Source organism: Megascapheus bottae, chromosome 9 (assembly GCF_031878675.1).
Source record: "Megascapheus bottae isolate mThoBot1 chromosome 9, mThoBot2.hap1, whole genome shotgun sequence".
Taxonomy (NCBI): Eukaryota; Metazoa; Chordata; class Mammalia; order Rodentia; family Geomyidae; genus Megascapheus; species Megascapheus bottae.
The window spans coordinates 67,667,337-67,684,150 of record NC_143517.1 but is presented as its reverse complement, the minus strand read 5'-3'; the positions used below and the strand labels follow the sequence as shown (position 1 = coordinate 67,684,150).

General features: G+C 62.8%; 1 protein-coding gene across 3 annotated transcripts in view; it reads right to left on the bottom strand.

Moving 5' to 3' along the window:
- Positions 1–16,814, bottom strand: part of Adgrb1 (adhesion G protein-coupled receptor B1) — a 66,743-nt gene that overhangs the window by 40,490 nt on the left and 9,439 nt on the right. For 2 of the 3 annotated variants that reach the window (XM_090339483.1, XM_090339484.1), the window contains exons 3-16: positions 15,332–15,442; positions 14,780–14,944; positions 14,474–14,638; positions 14,038–14,202; positions 13,588–13,752; positions 13,336–13,437; positions 12,719–12,825; positions 12,409–12,603; positions 12,032–12,100; positions 11,360–11,468; positions 6,561–6,704; positions 6,050–6,125; positions 5,754–5,856; positions 4,458–4,501 (exon numbers count right to left, since the gene is read on the bottom strand). In XM_090339483.1, the coding sequence (XP_090195609.1) occupies positions 4,458–4,501; positions 5,754–5,856; positions 6,050–6,125; positions 6,561–6,704; positions 11,360–11,468; positions 12,032–12,100; positions 12,409–12,603; positions 12,719–12,825; positions 13,336–13,437; positions 13,588–13,752; positions 14,038–14,202; positions 14,474–14,638; positions 14,780–14,944; positions 15,332–15,442 (1,720 nt within the window). Of the gene's footprint in view, positions 1–4,457; positions 4,502–5,753; positions 5,857–6,049; positions 6,126–6,560; positions 6,705–11,359; positions 11,469–12,031; positions 12,101–12,408; positions 12,604–12,718; positions 12,826–13,335; positions 13,438–13,587; positions 13,753–14,037; positions 14,203–14,473; positions 14,639–14,779; positions 14,945–15,331; positions 15,443–16,814 lie in introns of those variants that run through there. The other variant, XM_090339481.1, reaches the window with a different exon arrangement.

The window sequence follows — 16,814 nt, the reverse complement described above, 5'->3', positions numbered from 1 at the left end:
CCTGTGCCAGCAAGGCTTAGGGTGGCTAGAGGAGTAGGGTGAGTGCAGACCACACTGGAAAGTCCTGCAGATTGCCCTGGGCCTGAGAGCGGACCCAGACTTCAAGCTCCTAAGCTGCAAAATTGGCCAAAGCTGGCTGGAAGCTGCCTGAGGAAATGGCAGATCTGGCAGTGCCAGGCTCCGGAAAGGACTGGGAAAGGAGGGACATCTTCCTCACACACTCACATCAGCTCTGTCTGCTGACCAGGTCCAGGGAGGACCTGTCAGGCAGAGCCCCTGCTGGGCACTGTGAGCTGTGGAGCTCCTGACCCATTTGGGCAAGAGCCTGCAATGGCCTTTCCAAATCTGGATGGCTACCGGTGGACCCCAAAGCACAGTGGGAGGGGGACCCTCTGCAAAGCCCCCACCAGCCTCCTGATGGCAGAACAGCCTGGCAGGGTCTCAGGCCTGTGCCCTGGTGGGTAAATGCCCCCTCACTGGGCCTCCTGGAATCACTTGTTTTTTTTTTTTTGCCAGTCCTGGGCTTGAGCTCAGAGCCTGAGCACTGTCCTTGGACTTTCTCAAGGCTAGAGCTCTATCACTTGAGTCTCAGCACCACTTCCGGCTTTTTTCTATATGTGGTACCGAGGAATCGAACCTGGGTCTTCATGCATGCTAGGCAAGCACTTTAACCAGTAGGCCAAACTCCCGGCCCCATCCTGGAATCACTTGTAAGGGAAGAATTCTGCCAGCAATAAGTTCTGTGTAACTCTGGGTTTTCTTTAATGGGGTTCAGAAGATGGCACATTTGGGTCTGCATGGCAGGCAGAGAGCTGTCTGCTCAGGGTAAGGAGCTTGACTCCTCCATCAGCTCCCTGACCCAGCCAATTCTGCTGTCTTTCCATTCTTCATCAGCCAGAAAACATGTGTTCAAAATATGCATGTGCTGTCCTCCCAGAGCCAGGGGCCATGGCTAGCTCGCTGGGGAAGAGGGCGTTTGCAGGTGTAACTGAGCTCAAGGATCTGGAGACCCATCGTACCAGACTTAGGGTGGGGTCCCTGTGAGCAGAGGAGAGGACCCAGAGGCCCAGGAGGGAGAGTCTAGGCAGGGCTGCCACGAGCCAGGGAGCAGCAGGACCAGATACGAGAGGTCTGCAGCCTTGCCAGTGGCCCGCGTTCCGCGTTCTAGCCCCGAACTGGGAGAGGATAGTGTCACCATCAGTGGGGATGTGCGTGATGCAGCAGGGAGCCTCATGACCTCTCCCCTTCTCTGTCCACGCCCCACTCAGCCTGTCCTTCCCTCTGCTCAGCCCCCAGATGTCCCCGCTGTGCTCCTGGGTCTGTCCACCTGGATCTGTCCTGCCTGGCTTCTGGTCTTCCACCCACCCCTCAGTCACTTCCCTCCTCACTGAGTGGCGGCTGTGACGGTGACATGGCCGCCCTGTCCCTCAGTTCACATGTGGCTGGGACAGCGTGAGGGCGTCACACCACAGTGATGTTATTAGATTGGACTCTGAGCTTTGCAAGCTCCCCTGCTCCCCACTTTCCACCCTCACCCTTGCCCCCTGGCCCTTGCTCCACTCGCCAGGCAGGTGGAAGGTCAGGGATGGGGGAGAAAGAGCCAGGGGTTCAGAAGGGTCCATGAGTCCTGGCCTGGGTGGGTGGGACAAGGTCATCAAACGCTGCCTGAAGGGCGCGTGCTGGGACGCATCTGTGTGGGGTCACAGGAGGAAGGGTGGGCGCCTCCACTCATTCACTGCATGATGAATGCCACACAAACAGCTGCCACCGTGGCCAAAGGAGCATGTGACACACACAGAACCTGTATGACCACGTGCAGTGTTTCCACGGAGACACAGATCAGGCTCTGTTGGTGACCTGTCAGGATGCAGGGTGCAAAACAGGCCTGACACTGGTAGGGACACAGCGTGGGAGCAGGGACAGGCTTGGTATGGGACTGGGGTCTAGCCTTAGTGTTTGATCAGGATCAAGCTCGGCCAGGGTCAGAATGTGACCAGGGTGACACTAGTAGGGACACAGTGTGGGAGCAGGGACAGGCTTGGTATGGGACCGGGGTCTAGCCTTAGCGTCTGACCAGGATCAAGCTCAGCCAGGGTCAGAATGTGACCAGGGTGACGCTCAGGGTGTGAACAAGGTCTGGCTTGTGAGCGGGCGCAGGCCCAGCCTGTGACCACAGTCGGGGCTCAAAGCATGTCCAGGCTTCTACACCGTGTGCATGACTGTGGTCGAGAGCTCAGCCTGGGCAGCCGGGGTACAGAGTCAGGAAAGGGGGCCCCTCCCACACTAGGCTCTGGGTTCCATTGCAGACGACAACGTAGACCAGCTGAAGGTCTCAGGTGCCGGCCCTGCCCTCCCTGCAAGCCACAGCACTCTCCCAGGCTCTCGGTCCCTTCCTCCCCTGGGCACAGACACAGGCCCAAACAGCAGCTGCAGGCCAAGCCTTCCTCTCGCCTCCTCGGTCAGTGAGGAAAGGCCTGGCTTCGGGGGTCATAGGAGGAAAGTGACCTCTTGGACTCAGGGTGCCCACAGTAGCTGCCCCCATCACCACGGGGCTTTCAGCTGGCAGGGGGCTCCTGAGGCCCCAGCTGAGGCCAGCATGCTAGCAGGCATCTGTGTGAAGGGTGCCACCCGGGCTCCACTCAGACCCTGACTGCTCAACCACACCCATGCCTCGCTCCTGCCCCTGAGGCGCCACCTTTCAGTGGCCCCATTCTCTGATGCTGGGGGATGGCGCACGCCTAGGAGATGGGTGGGTCACGGGAAGATGGTAGGAGGCCCAGCAACCCAGAGACTTGACTACGGTCTGTTAGCCACCTCTGCTGCCACCTGAACATAGACAGGCTCACATTCCAGTAACTAGAAGCAGAGGCTCTGGGGCAGAATCTGTCTAAAGTTCACAGCCTGGCCCCTGGGCCACAGCCTGGCAGGGTGGCGTCCTTGGTACCCCTGGTAGTAGTGAAAAGGTGGGCAGGCTGACTCCCTGCAGGGCACGGGCTACGCTAGTCCTGGTGTTGGCAGAAAGGGGGGGTGGCTCTGCAGGATGCCAGCAGGAGCTGGTTGGGTGATCCCGCCCATAGGGCTACACCCAAGTCGAGGGGGACACCTGTCAGCTCCAGTCCCACCCCTAAAAGGCAAAGGTCCAGGATGCCCCAGGCAGGTTGCCCCTGCCCAACCGGCAGCCAGGAGCCAAGGACTCAGTCTCCTCTGTTCTCCATCCTTTTCCAAACAATGAGCCTATGACACCGCCAAAGCTGGAAGGAAGTCATGGACAGCAACTGAGACCAACAGCTGGCTTCATCTCAGCCTGGCCCCAGATGCGCAGCAGGAAAGGCCAGCAGAGGCCAGTGTCTGAGCCAGCAAGGCGGTGAGGCCTGGCCCTGCACCCCCGGTCCTGTGCACTGCCTCCTCTCACTGCTCACTGGCATGGAGGAGGCCGAGGGGCCAGGCTTCATAGGACCAGGTCTCCCGACAGCTTCTACAGCCAGGACACTAGGTCTGATAACCAGCTTTCCCCTCCACAGTCTCCCGCTGCCAGGCCTCTCTCCTCCATGCCAACCACCCGGGAAGCTGCCAGCTGCTGAGGGCACGCGGCTCTGGAGTGACCTGGCATGCTCACACCCTGTCCAGCTTGGGGAAGGAGGAGGGGCACAGCTCACAGCTATAGTACTAGCTACTCTGGAGTTGGAGATCCAGAGGATCGAGATTCAAAGGCAGTCAGGAGACTCCATCATCCATCAATCCAGCAAAAATCCAGGCTGTAGACATGGCTCGAATGTAAGAACGGTAGCTGAGCAAGCAAATGGAGCAAGTGCTAGGTCCTCAGTTCCAAACCAGGTAGGCAGATTGCCCCATCCCACCCCCACCGCAACAGCCCTACTCAACAAGGCCTGTGTGCCCAGCCCCTGCAAGCTCGGGCGGACCCCAAACTTCCAGGCCCGCCCTGGCCTCTTTGGAGCTCTTCCAGCTCTGTCCACCCTTCCACAAAGGCCCACCCCTCTCCCCTTTCCTTCCCTGTGACTCACTATCCCAACTCCCAGCTCTGCACAGGGCTCAGCCTCCATCCCAGGTAGGCAGGCTTGTGCTTACTGACTGCTGCACAAGGGCCGAGTGCCAGGCCACAGGGCTCCCAACAAAGGCGCCCATCTGATTACTCTCCTTAGTCTCAGCTCCTTCCCCTGGACCACCCTGTCCCAGCAGCCACCTCCCAGGTCCTCTGCATCCAGCACTCACCACCTAACCCCAGCCTGGCCTGCTCTGGGCAGGCTAGGCCAGGCGGGTACAAACCAACCACTCTGCAGAGCGGGCCTGGCAGGAAGTAGTGAGAACCACCAGAGCACATGGAGAGTTGAGGGAGGGGTCAGGGCCCCAAACTTAAACCATGCCCAGCCCTGAGCACCCCTCGGGCTCCTCACAGTGCCACCCCCAGTCCCCGAGGCACACAGGCCTCCTGAACTTACACGTCTGTCTCGTCCCACAGGATACAGGTCTGGTTGGTGGTGCCCTGGGAAAGAAGGGCAAGTCAGGACCGATAAAGCAAGTCCCCGCCAGCTCTCTCCCTGGGCTGGGAGACCCGCAGGGTGTCCACGAGCATACCAGGCACCCTGCCCATGCTAGTCCTCCTAAGACTGTCACCTGTGAACCAGGACTAGACCAAGGTTAGGCAGGCCTGGCCACCCACTGCCACGGTGAGGCCTTAAGCCTCCTGTCCACATGGGCCCCTCGTCAGGGTGAGGAGGGCTGAGGTGGGCACACAGCAGGAGCTGAGCAGGTACCCAGGACTACTCTCACTGCTCGTTCAGCAGGTACACCAGAGAGCATTCCTGGGTGGTGCCCCTGGCAGGCCTGCAGCTGGCCAGAAAAACCAGCAACAGCAGCTCTGCATACACTGGCTGGACAGGAAGTTACCTGGCCCACACACTTTTGATAATCAAGGCAACACAGTCCAGAGAGGCTGAGCAATTCCCCCAGGTCACTGAAGGGACAGAGCTGGGTTCCCACAGCTTCCCACAGCTAGGACTTGTGGTTTAGCACTGCCCTGCACTGGCCGGGGGACCTGGCATGGGCATCTTGTCTCTTGTGGTTCTGGCTGGGATTATCTGGAGGCAGGGCCAGTGGGCTGCAGGCCTTGATGTCACCCTGCTGAGGCTCTGGGTGAGGCTGAGGGGCCCAAGACCTTTCTGGAATCACAGCCATCTCCTTATATCTGGTTGGGCCACCCAGCAGTATCTTAGAACCCACACCTGCCACCAGGTGCTCTGGAGGTGCTCTTGGCAGTGCCCGAGGTCTTGTGTGGTGAAGCCTGGTGGTCAGTCAGCTTAGGGCTCACGTTGAGGGCACCCTGGGCATGGAAGAATGAGCACCAGGGCAGTGAGAGTCTCGTGTGGGGAGGCTGACCTAGCCCATAGCTCTTGGGTCATAGCCTAAGAGCCCGGCAGAGGGGCTGTGAACCAGTCAGAACACAGGTTGTCTAGTGGGCAATGGGCCACTCTTTCCCAGGAGGAAAGACAGCAGGGTGGGCAAAGCTTGGATACTGGGACAGACACGATGCATTTCAGCACTCACATGGGCCACTGTATGGCCCTGTAAGGTCACCACTCTACTCCAGGCCTCAGTTTCCCTCCCACATTCCAGAGACCAAAGTTGTCCCCCCCAGGCTAAGATGACACAGGTTGATGACCTGAGAACTGGGTACAGACCCCTCACAGGGAAAATCAGAGGTACTACCATGTGGGGTTGGGGAGGAGGGCACTCACGTTGTACATGTGGGCAAACTCAATTTCCAAGGGCGTAAGCAGGGAGCGAGGAGGAGGCTTCACTGTCACAGAGATGACCTTGGAATTCAGGACAGTGGTGTTCCTGGTGCAGACCAGAGCAGCAGTCAGGCGCTGGCCTGCATGGCCCTGCGGCCCTCCCCTCAGCTGGCCCCCCGGTCCCCGCTGCACCAGCCCCAGCCACGCCCGGACCACCTTCCCATCTTCCCAGTGCCACACCCGGCCAACCATTCTCTTCTCCACTTCCCCTTGCTCTCCCAGCCCACCCTATCGCCCACCTCTGCAGGGCCAGGAAGCTGCCCAGGTTTCGGTAGAGCACAGTGCCAACCACGAACACAGATGAGTCATCGGCCTCTGGAAAGGAGCACTGGTCACCTGATCCTGCCTTGCCAGCCTCTATGGCGTCCTGGCTATCTTTGGGGTCATGGGATGGCCCTGTCCAGGGAGGCCCACCCCCACCTCGAGATGGAGCACGGTAGCCAGAGCTTGCCAAGAGTGTAGGGCCAGATGGGGAGGGGACCCTTGAACACTGTGGCAGACAGACATGCTTGGGGACAGGCATACTGGTCACCATGTAGTCCACCCAGCCCTTCCCCTCCCTGCAACAGGATACTTATCTGTCCACTCTGTCTAGATAATGACCTGTCCTAGCCTCTGACCCAGGGAGGGCTTCCTGGAGAAAGACTCCAGAAGGAAGCAGGGCTGCCTCCTGCCACTCCCTGGCAGCAGAAGGCCCCTCCCACCGGGGCCCATGACCCCCAAGAGGCCCCTCCCACTCCTGGGCCTCACCTGCCAGCCCTGTGGAGAAGACACTCTTGGACACAGTGACCCTGTCCTCTGGTACCTTGGCCCAGTCGCCCGTGGCCCGCCAGCCCTTCATGGGAAAACTGATGTCGGTGGCCCCGCTGGCGGGGAGCTTGTGGATGCTAAGCACTGGGGCAGGGTGGAGGACAGACAGACAGGGAGAGTCAGAGTCAGGGAGCAGGTGGCCCGGGGGAGGGGAATGGGGTCACTGGGGAAGGGCAGGGGTCACCAGGCCTGGCTGGTCCCAGACATGACGATCTAGATTCTACTGCAGCAGAAGGGCCCCGGCCCTCAACTCCCATGCTCATGGACCCCTGAACTCCCCCATGCAGCCCCGAGTGCTTAGCGCCAGGGAGTCCTGACAGCAGACTCGACTCTGGAGGAGTCGGGGGTCCTGACAGCAGACTGACTCTGGGGGAGTCGGGGTCCTGACAGCAGACTCGACTCTGGAGGAGTCAGGGGGGTCCTGACAGCAGACTCGACTCTGGAGGAGTCGGGGGTCCTCATAGCAGACTCGACTCTGGAGGAGTCGGGGTCCTGACAGCAGACTCGACTCTGGAGGAGTGGGGGGTCCTGACAGCAGACTCGACTCTGGAGGGGAGTGGGGGGTCCTGACAGCAGACTCGACTCTGGAGGAGTGGGGGGTCCTGACAGCAGACTCGACTCTGGAGGGGTCGGGGGTCCTGACAGCAGACGACTCTGGAGGGGTCGGGGGTCCTGACAGCAGACTCGACTCTGGAGGGGTCGGGGGTCCTGACAGCAGACTCGACTCTGGAGGGGTCGGGGGTCCTGACAGCAGACTCGACTCTGGAGGGGTCGGGGGTCCTGACAGCAGACTCGACTCTGGAGGGGTCGGGGGTCCTGACAGCAGACTCGACTCTGGAGGGGTCGGGGGTCCTGACAGCAGACTCGACTCTGGAGGGGTCGGGGGTCCTGACAGCAGACTCGACTCTGGAGGGGTCGGGGGTCCTGACAGCAGACTCGACTCTGGAGGGGTCGGGGGTCCTGACAGCAGACTCGACTCTGGAGGGGTCGGGGGTCCTGACAGCAGACTCGACTCTGGAGGGGTCGGGGGTCCTGACAGCAGACTCGACTCTGGAGGGGTCGGGGGTCCTGACAGCAGACTCGACTCTGGAGGAGTGGGGGGTCCTGACAGCAGACTCGACTCTGGAGGAGTGGGGGGTCCTGACAGCAGACTCGACTCTGGAGGAGTCGGGGGTCCTCATAGCAGACTCGACTCTGGAGGAGTCGGGGGTCCTGACAGCAGACTCGACTCTGGAGGAGTCGGGGGTCCTGACAGCAGACTCGACTCTGGAGGAGTCAAAGAGCCAGGCATGCCCAGCCCTATGAGGTCCCAGGACAGACTCAGCCCCCTGTGTTGAGGAAGGGGTCAAGGGTGGGTTCCAGGGTCAGCGCTGGGCTGGATGGAGGAGACACTGCCTCCTAGGGCAAGGCCAATAATAATAATATTTTTTAAATGCCATTGGAGGGATGGGAATCGCTGAGCTTGGTCCTCTTGGAAAAGGGACATGGGGGGGATCTCTGCTCAGGGTGGAAGGGGGCAACAGGGGGGAGAGCGTGGGGAAGCCTGAAATCAGCCAGCCACTGTGGGGAGGGGGGTCCATCCTTGGGCCCCTGTGGGGAGAAAGATCCATCCCTGGACCCCTATGGGGAGAGAGATCCATCCCTGGGCCCCTGTGGGGAGGGGATCCATCCCTGGGCCCCTGTGGGGAGAGAGATCCATCCCTGGACCCATGTGGGGAGAGGGATCCATCTCTGGGCCCCTGTGGGGAGAGAGAGCCATCCCTGGGCCCCTGTGGGGAGAGGGATCCATCCCTGGACCCGTGTGGGGAGAGGGATCCATCTCTGGGCCCCTGTGGGGAGAGAGATCCATCCCTGGGCCCCTGTGGGGAGAGAGAGCCATCCCTGGGCCCCTGTGGGGAGAGAGAGCCATCCCTGGGCCCCTGTGGGGAGGGATCCATCCCTGGGCCCCTGTGGGGAGAGAGAGCCATCCCTGGGCCCCTGTGGGGAGAGAGAGCCATCCCTGGGCCCCTGTGGGGAGAGAGAGCCATCCCTGGGCCCCTGTGGGGAGGGATCCATCCCTGGACCTCTGGCTTCAGCCCACTCAGCCCCAGACCTGCTCCTCCCAGGCATGGCAGTCCCTGTGTACTGTCCTGACCCCATTCCCTGTACTCACCTGACCTGCACTCTTCCCCACTGGCTCTGGTCCTGTCCTGCAGCCTCTCCCTTCCTCCTCTCCTCTCCCTGCATGTTTCCCTCCTGACTCTCACCCTTTGTACCTATCCTGGGGCCTGTATCTTGTCATGGCCCACAGGCAGGACTCCCTGAGTACACAATTTGGAGATGCCACCCCTTCCCTGTGGCCACCAGCACCTGACAGGCCACATCCACCTCCCCAAGCACGTGGGCCCCAGAGCAGCTCAGAGGGAGGGTGGGGACTTCCCGAGTCTGTCCACCAGGGGGCGCAGCTCCTGAGTTCTGACTGCACAGCCCACAGGGAGGACGTAGACCCCTAGAGCACAGGAGCGTCCAAGTCCAGAGCCAGGGAGGTCCATACATAGATACTGGGAGCCTCTGGCCAGGTGACAGGGCTTAAGGCCTTGAGAGTGAGGCCCTGGCACAGAGCTCCAGAGGGAGCTCTGGGAGCTCTCCTGGGCTCCAGCAGAGGGCTCAGTGAACAAAAGAATCACCTAGGACAAAGAGGACAGTCCAGCCTGTGGGTGGAAGGGTCTGTCTGCCCCCATGCAGAGGGTGGGGAGGGAAGGAGAGAAGAGCAGCCAGAACTCAGATGCCAAACGCTGCTCTGGGTGGAGCAGAGGGTTTTGCAGGCTGTCCACTGTGACCCCACGGGGAGTGGAGGACGTGTGCTGAGTGGGTGGACCCCAGTGAGGGGGACAGGGCAGGTGAAAGGGGACTCGCAGTGCAGGAGCCGTGTGCTCGAGTGGACACCCTGAAACCCGGTTTGCGGGTTCAAGTGCCAGCTGGGGCCATGGCCCTCCTGGGCCAGTAACTTCTGTTTCTGGATGAGGTGGGCCTCGGCAGTGGAGTGGGGACTTACGGAGAGGGTAGAGTGCTGAGAACAGCCCTGGGAAAGAGGCTGCAGGCAGCGCAGCCATGCAAGGTAGCCCGTGGTGGGCCGAGGTTTGGGATGATCGACAGACAGGACCTGTGAGTCCCCGGGAGACCTGAGGCCATGGACATTGCAAGAGGCGGGGGTGGGGGATGCAGGCCTGGCTAGAGAGCACTGCTGTGTTCTTGGAGTCATGGTGTACCTAGGGGCTGTGAACACTGACCCACTGGGGCCAGTGTGATGGACGACGAGCTTACACCTCCTGGGACCAGGGCAGAGCCCAGGTAAGGTGTGTGCTGGGGGACTCATCTGAACCAGGTAAGAAAGGTGTGTTCTGGGGGACTCGTCTGAACCAGGTAAGGTGTGTGCTGGGGGACTCGTCTGAACCAGGTAAGGTGTGTGCAGCAGCACCTGAGCTCCTGAATTCAGAGTTCAGGGAGGCCCTAGAAGAGCTCTGAGAAGAACTCCGGGTCCAGGGCTAAGGGAGAACAGGCATCACTGCCCCGGGGGTTGGGGGTGCCAGGGTCCCAGAAGAACAGGAGGAAGGGGCCAGGCAGAGTGCTCTGCTGATGAATGGGGTCCTGGCAGCTCGGAGGATGTGTGGAGGGAGAGTGGCGGGTGGTGGGGATCCTGGGGTCCATTAGGAGAGTGAGACCGGGGGAGAAGAGCTTGCATGGGTGATGGAATGCAGGGTGCACATGACTAAGAGGTGACAGAGAGGCGCCCTGGCACCCTGTAGTGACCAAGGTGGCCCCGAGGGTCCATCCATTCAGGGAAGGCTCTGGAAGGCAGACGGGCCATGAGCATGGCCCATGCCAGGTGAAGGGAAGGGCCCTGGCAGAACAGTGGCTCTAGGCTGTAGTTCTGCTGGCTCATGTGCCAGGTGACCCCCATAGTGTCTGGTAAGGGTTCCCCAGGACTGAGGCTGCTCTCCACGGTCCCCAAGGCTCCTTCAGGGTCTGAACCCCGAGCTCCTAAGGCACACAGAGGATAGCCACGAGGAACTGTGGGTTTGCCTGGCCGGGGGCAGCTGTGCCTTAGCACAGGGCTTGGCTGGGGAGAGGCCTAGGGTGCCCGAGCAAGGCTCAGACAATCTCTGTCTCCCTATGAAGGAGGCAAAACTCCTCCTGAGGCTGTCTGGTTCAGAGATGGGGCCAGGGCCCACTCCCAGATGCCCAGTGTGGGGTGGGGCGGGCGGGGCAGGTGGGAAGGTTCCTGACCAAGGCAGGAGGTGTAGGAAGTCGAGCGCAGGAGGGGGAGCTGTGTCTAGAAGGCCTACTCAGCCCCAGCCCCAGGAATCGTTAACCTAGCTGATCACTCTGAACCCAGGAAGTGCACCCGATCACATCCACTAAAAAGCAAACTGAGACTCAGCCATGGCCATAGGTCCAGGGAAGTCCAGACCACCCCCCTCCAGCAAGGCTTTAATGGCTGCAGGCTGCTCCTTGGAGGGGTGGGGGGAGGCCCCGACCCTAGTCCCCGACCCCTGTGTGAAGTCCTCAGGCCTGGGGCCTGAGCTCTATCTCCAGCTCCTACCTTCAGCCCTCCAGAGACAAAAGGAATAGACAAGGAGTGTGAGATGGAAGACGTGGCTCCAGAAGCCTGGAGAATTGTACACATGAGGAAACGGACACAAGCCCTGCCCAGGGTGACCGAGCTGGGGCATGGGGAGCAGAGGGCAAGGGTGGCTTACCCAGGTTGTCTGTCACCTGGTACGCGTCCCTCAAGTCCTTCATGCGGAAGCCAATGACATCCACGAAGTCTTCCACCAGGCGGAAGAGCTCCTTGGCATTGGGGCCCATCTAGGGGAACAGAGAGGGGCTGAGGGGGACACCCGCACCCAGCTGGGGTCCCTGGGCCTCGTTCTTCCTCATTCCCTTCTGTGGACCCTCCTGGTGGTTACCCAGTGCTGGGGTCAGGGACAGGGATCTCTGAGGTCTGCTGTGTTTTGTGGACACTGTCACTGAAGCTTAGGGAGGCTGTGAGCTCCCATGGGTTCCCTAGCTGGGAGAGGGCAGCATCTCCAGGGCTCAACATCTGGCACTGCTCTGGATGCGAAAGCTGGCTTGTGTCAGCCTGGGAGAGAGGGAGGCTGACCTCCCCTCACCGGTGACCATGACCTGGTTCTCTGGACATGTACTTCAAGCATACTCAGCCCAGAGACGGGCCATTGTCCTCCAAGCAGGAGGAACTGAAACCCGGGAGGTAAACTGACTCAATGCATGCAGAAGGCCGCCATGCAGGGATCCAGACCCAGAGCCACTGCAGTGCTCAGTAAGGCCCACCCGGCGGGCCAGGACCTAGGGAGGCACCAGGATGCCCCAACCATCCAGGCTGACCACAGGACCCCAGACCCCGTCCATACCAGCTGCGCCTCCTCCCACTTGTCCCGGTTTTCCTCCGCCAGCAGATTGCTGAGGATCTGCACAAAGTTCTGGAAATGAGAAAAAGGGCCAGTGAAAGGCAGCAGGAGAGGGTGTGTGTGTGTGTGTGTGTGTGTGTGTGTGTGTGTGTCTGTGTAGAGGTTTGTGGTCAGGGGCACAGGGTCAGGGCCTGGTGTGAGATGAGGACCAGGATTCAGCATGTGTCCAGGTGTGACCAGGGCAAAGAGGCCATGTGAGCAGGCCCAACCTGGTGTAGGTCAGGGGCTTGCCGCTGCAGCCTGGCTGAGGCGGGGGTGCGATCGCTGTCTGGGAGCCACTTCCCGGCCCTCCCCTCTGTGGACCGCCTCAGGGAACCCACCTGCACGTCCCCGGGGGTGGGGCTGTAGTAGGCCCTGCGGAAGATCTCGGTCATGTTCCTCAGGACGTCGATGGTGGACAGCAGATCCCCGCTGTAGCTGGTCCCGTCCTGGGAGATCTCCACCAGCGTCTGGATGACCTCGGACACCCCTTCCCCCGGCAGCCCACGCTGGGCCTTGGCCAGGTGCTCGCGGGTCTGTGGGGGATGGGGAGAACCGGCTGCTGTCACCTCCGCATACCCCTTCCCGGTCGGACCCTCTGCAGCCCCAACCTCGCGTCCTGGTGTTGGTGGGGTCCGGGCTGGGGCTCACCATCATCTGGATGTTGCGGTAGTCGATGGAGACACAGCGGATGTAGGTGGGAGGCTCCCAGAAGGCGATGCCTTCCTCGTCCAGCTCACAGCGGCGCAGGATGAGGCCTGGGGAGAGCTCACTTTTCAGGAGGATGCTCACCACCAAAGAGGCCCCTGGGCGGCTCCCCGGCAGGCAGGCCACTCTGCTGGGGATCCCCCAGCCCCCAGAAGCAGGGCCAGACCGGCCTCGTCCCTTCATGCCACACATTTCTGAGCTGTCCCAGATGCCGGGGACCCAGACACAATAACGCCTTCCCAGACCACACCGCATGGAGGTGGAGTTCTCGGCTGAGCCCCTGGGGTCTAGGGCCCAGCCAGGAGAGGCCGACACTCAGAGCACATAACAAGCAAGGGCAGGGCCAACCTCCTTGTCTGTGGCCTCTCAGGCCACAGACTGTCCTGGGCCATGCCCTGTCCTGGATAAACACTCAAGACTGTGGCTGCCACCATGTCCCCATTCTGTGACCCCAGACTATAGGCCCATGGCCCCTGGTACCCCCACTGAGCTGGGCTGCCTGGGCTTCAGGCCTCACACAGGAGCGGTGGTGCCGCCCCAAGGTGGGACAGGAACCCCACCTGTTGCGTTGCGAGGACATCGGACTGTAGCCACCTCTCCAGCTGGCGTCTCCTTCCAGACCACTGCCCCGAAGCTGTCCTCGTCACAGATCTCATGGGGCTCTGCAGAGGAGGCAAAGACAGTGAGTGAGGTTGGGACCAGGAGTTGTCACTGGGCTCAGGAAGGCCGAGACATCTGTGTCACTAAGCGGAACGCTGCCCTGTGGCTCCCGGCCCCTCCCAGAGCCCTGTGTGATTTGGGACAGGTCTCACCAGGACACCTATGCGTGCCACACTGTCGGAACTCATCTTGCGGGCCCTGGCAAGCTGCTCCGCCGAAGAAGGGCCCAGAGCAGAGGCGTTCTCGTCGCTGACTGCCTCCCCCACACGTGGCACTGCAGCCTCCCCATGGCGCCCAGGCCTGCCACTTGCCATCCACTGCAGACAGCCAGACACCCCGGGACAGGAGAGAGCCACGCAGCAACACAGGACCATGGGGGAACCAGGGATACAGGGCCCCAGACAACACAGACATGAGAACAGAGACACAGGGGGCCGGGGGAGAAAGAAAATTGTGACAAGGAAAGAATCCTCAAGTTAGCTTGACCCAGAGCAATTGTAACCTTCAACCCCACCCCGCACCCTGAAGCCCACCCCTGCCACTCCAAACCCACGGCCACAGCCCCCAGGGTGGGGAGTCCACTCCCAGGCAGGCGCTCTGACCTGGGCACTGCTGCAGGAAGCAGTCTCGAGTCTCCACCCAGTGGCCCTGGCACTCGGCGCCCCCGTAGGAGGGTCCATTGCACTCCCGGGTGCGCTGCTGCCGGCCCTGCGAGCAGCTGGCGGAGCAGGTGCTCCAGCTCGACCATTCATTCCAGTTTCCATCCACTGCCCGGCCCGGGGGGAGGAAGGTGCAGAAGCCTTGTGAACACCCAGCAATCCAGCAGTCCAGCCCTGACTCGGGTCTACACCCCCGGGGGGACCACCACCCAACACACAGCCTAGACACAAGGGCCAACACGGCCAGGGTCAAGCTCCCACCTCCAGCCGGGCACAGCAGGCCCTGCGGCCGGCAGGTCTGGGGTGAGCCGAGGGGAGGGGCGGGGACAGGGCCCGGTGCTGGCTCGCCCTTCCCGCGCAGCCCCTCCCTCTCACCTACCAGGGCACAGGGCAATGTTACAGAACTTGGTCTGTTTCTCGGGCCCCTCACAGGGGTTGCCTCCAAACTGTGGGGGCCGGCAGGTGCGCGTTCGGTCCCGGAAGCCACGGCCACAGGTGCTGGAGCAGAGACTCCAGGGTGACCACTCGTCCCAGGCGCCGTGCACTGCAAACGGACCAGACGGCTCTGCTGCCCGGCACTTCCGGGCTTAGGCCCCGCCTTCCCCGCCCACTCCGCCAGCGGGAGCTCCGCCCACGGCGCCGACCACGCCCACCGCCCCAGGCCCCGCCTCCCGGCCCCGCCCACCTGGACACACGGCGGAGTTGTTGCACAGCCGCTGCTCCCGCAAGGGCCCGCTGCACTGCGTGCTGTAGGAGGACGACACGCAGAAGCGCGTGCGGGTCTGCCAGCCCTCGCCGCAAGTGCTGGAGCACACGCTCCACGGGGACCACTCCTCGGCCGCGGGGTCACCTGTGGGCCCAGGCCTGCGGCATCACCAGCCTGCCATCCCACGGCCCACCGGGCGGCGCCAGACCTGCCGGGCGCCCAGGGCTGCGCGAGGGCTGGCCTCGAGGACCGCCCACTTCTCCAATGGGCTGGGGTCCTGCGGCCAGACTGGGCCACCTCCCGGCAACCAGGCCCGTTCACGTTCACACCGGCTCCCCCAATGCCAGTCTGCCTGGAGACAAGCACCGGGCAGGCTGGGAAGGCAGCCTAATTATGGCAAGTTATTAACGTTATTACTGATAATTAGCAGCAATTACTAACTTAGCATGTTTACCCCCAAGCCTGGTCCCGGAACCAGCCCTCCCTGATTTCGTGTGGCCGGCGATGTGCACCGCTACCCCTCCCACTCACCGGTCTGCGGGGAGGGGAATCCGAACTGCTGCAGCTCGTCTCCCAGCTCCTCGCGCCGCCGGGCGTCCGTGGACCGCAGGGACTGGCTCCGGGAGCTCGTGCGCCCAGCGGCTGCGGGATGGGCCCAGGTCAGTGACGCTGCGAGCTCGCCTCCGTCCTCAGCCGCAGCGCCGCGGCTACACCGCTCTACCCGGCCAGAGCACCCAGCCTGACACCAACCCTGGTCTGGTCACCAGTCCCCCTTCCTGTGAGCCTCCGGTGCCCACAGGCCGTGGCCGCCCGTAGGACAGCTCCGCGGAGCGGCCGCCACCTGCTCTGCCCCCGACCCACGGGCCTCCCCAGGCTGGGCAGATGAGCTGTGTCCCGGGAAAGTTCATCAAGGAAACACAACCCAAAGAATAACAGTCTCATTAGGGGCTTGATTTAACTTTATGGAAGCAGCTAAAAAATGCATGAGGTCATTAGAAAGCCTTATTAGAGATATACATTCTGGAGGCCCCGTCCGGCTGGAGCGGGCTGGCCTGGACAGTGCTCCGGGGTGGGGAAGGAGGGGCGCGCCCCAAAAATTCCAGCCAGCGGTGGGGAGGGAATCTCCATCTCTTCTCAACTTGGCTCACTCCTCAACCTGCACTCACTCCCCTGGAGCCGAACTGGACAACCTAGACGGGCTCGGGGCCGGGCTCCGCCCCCACAGCCTGGAACCACGCCCACTTCCTTCCGAGCGCCCCGCCCCCTCACGGCCGCAGGCCCCACCCCTGCCCGCCCCGCCCCAGCCCGCCCGCCGGCCCCGCCCCGCACACTCCCGGCCGCAGGCTCCTCCCTCGCCCCGCAGGCCCCGCCCCCGCCCGCAGGCCCCGTCCCGAGCAGTCACGGCCGCAGGCCTTGCGGTTGCACAGGCGTCCTTCCTCCAGCACCCCCCCCGCAGGCCCCGCCCCCGCTCCCGGCCCCGCCCCCCGCAGGCCCCGCCCCGCGCACTCACGGCCGCAGGCCTTGCGGTTGCACAGGCGTCCTTCCTCCAGCACCCCCCCCTGCTCCCGGCCCCGCCCTCACAGGCCCCGCCCCCCGCCCGCAGGCCCCGCCCCGCGCACTCACGGCCGCAGGCCTTGCGGTTGCACAGACGTCCTTCCTCCAGCACCCCCCCGCCCCGCTCCCGGCCCCGCCCCCGCAGGCCCCGCCCCCGCCCGCAGGCCCCGCCCCGCGCACGCAAGGCCGCAGGCCTTTTGGTTGCACAGGCGTCCTTCCTCCAGCACCCCCCCTGCTCCCGGCCCCGCCCTCGCAGGCCCCGCCCCCGCCCGCAGGCCCCGCCCCCCGCAGGCCCCGTCCTGCGCACTCACGGCCGCAGGCCTTGCGGTTGCACAGACGTCCTTCCTCCAGCACCCCCCGCCCCGCCCCCGCCCGCAGGCCCCGCCCCGCGCACTCACGGCCGCAGGCCTTGCGGTTGCACAGACGTCCTTCCTCCAGCACCCCCCGCCCCGCCCCCGCC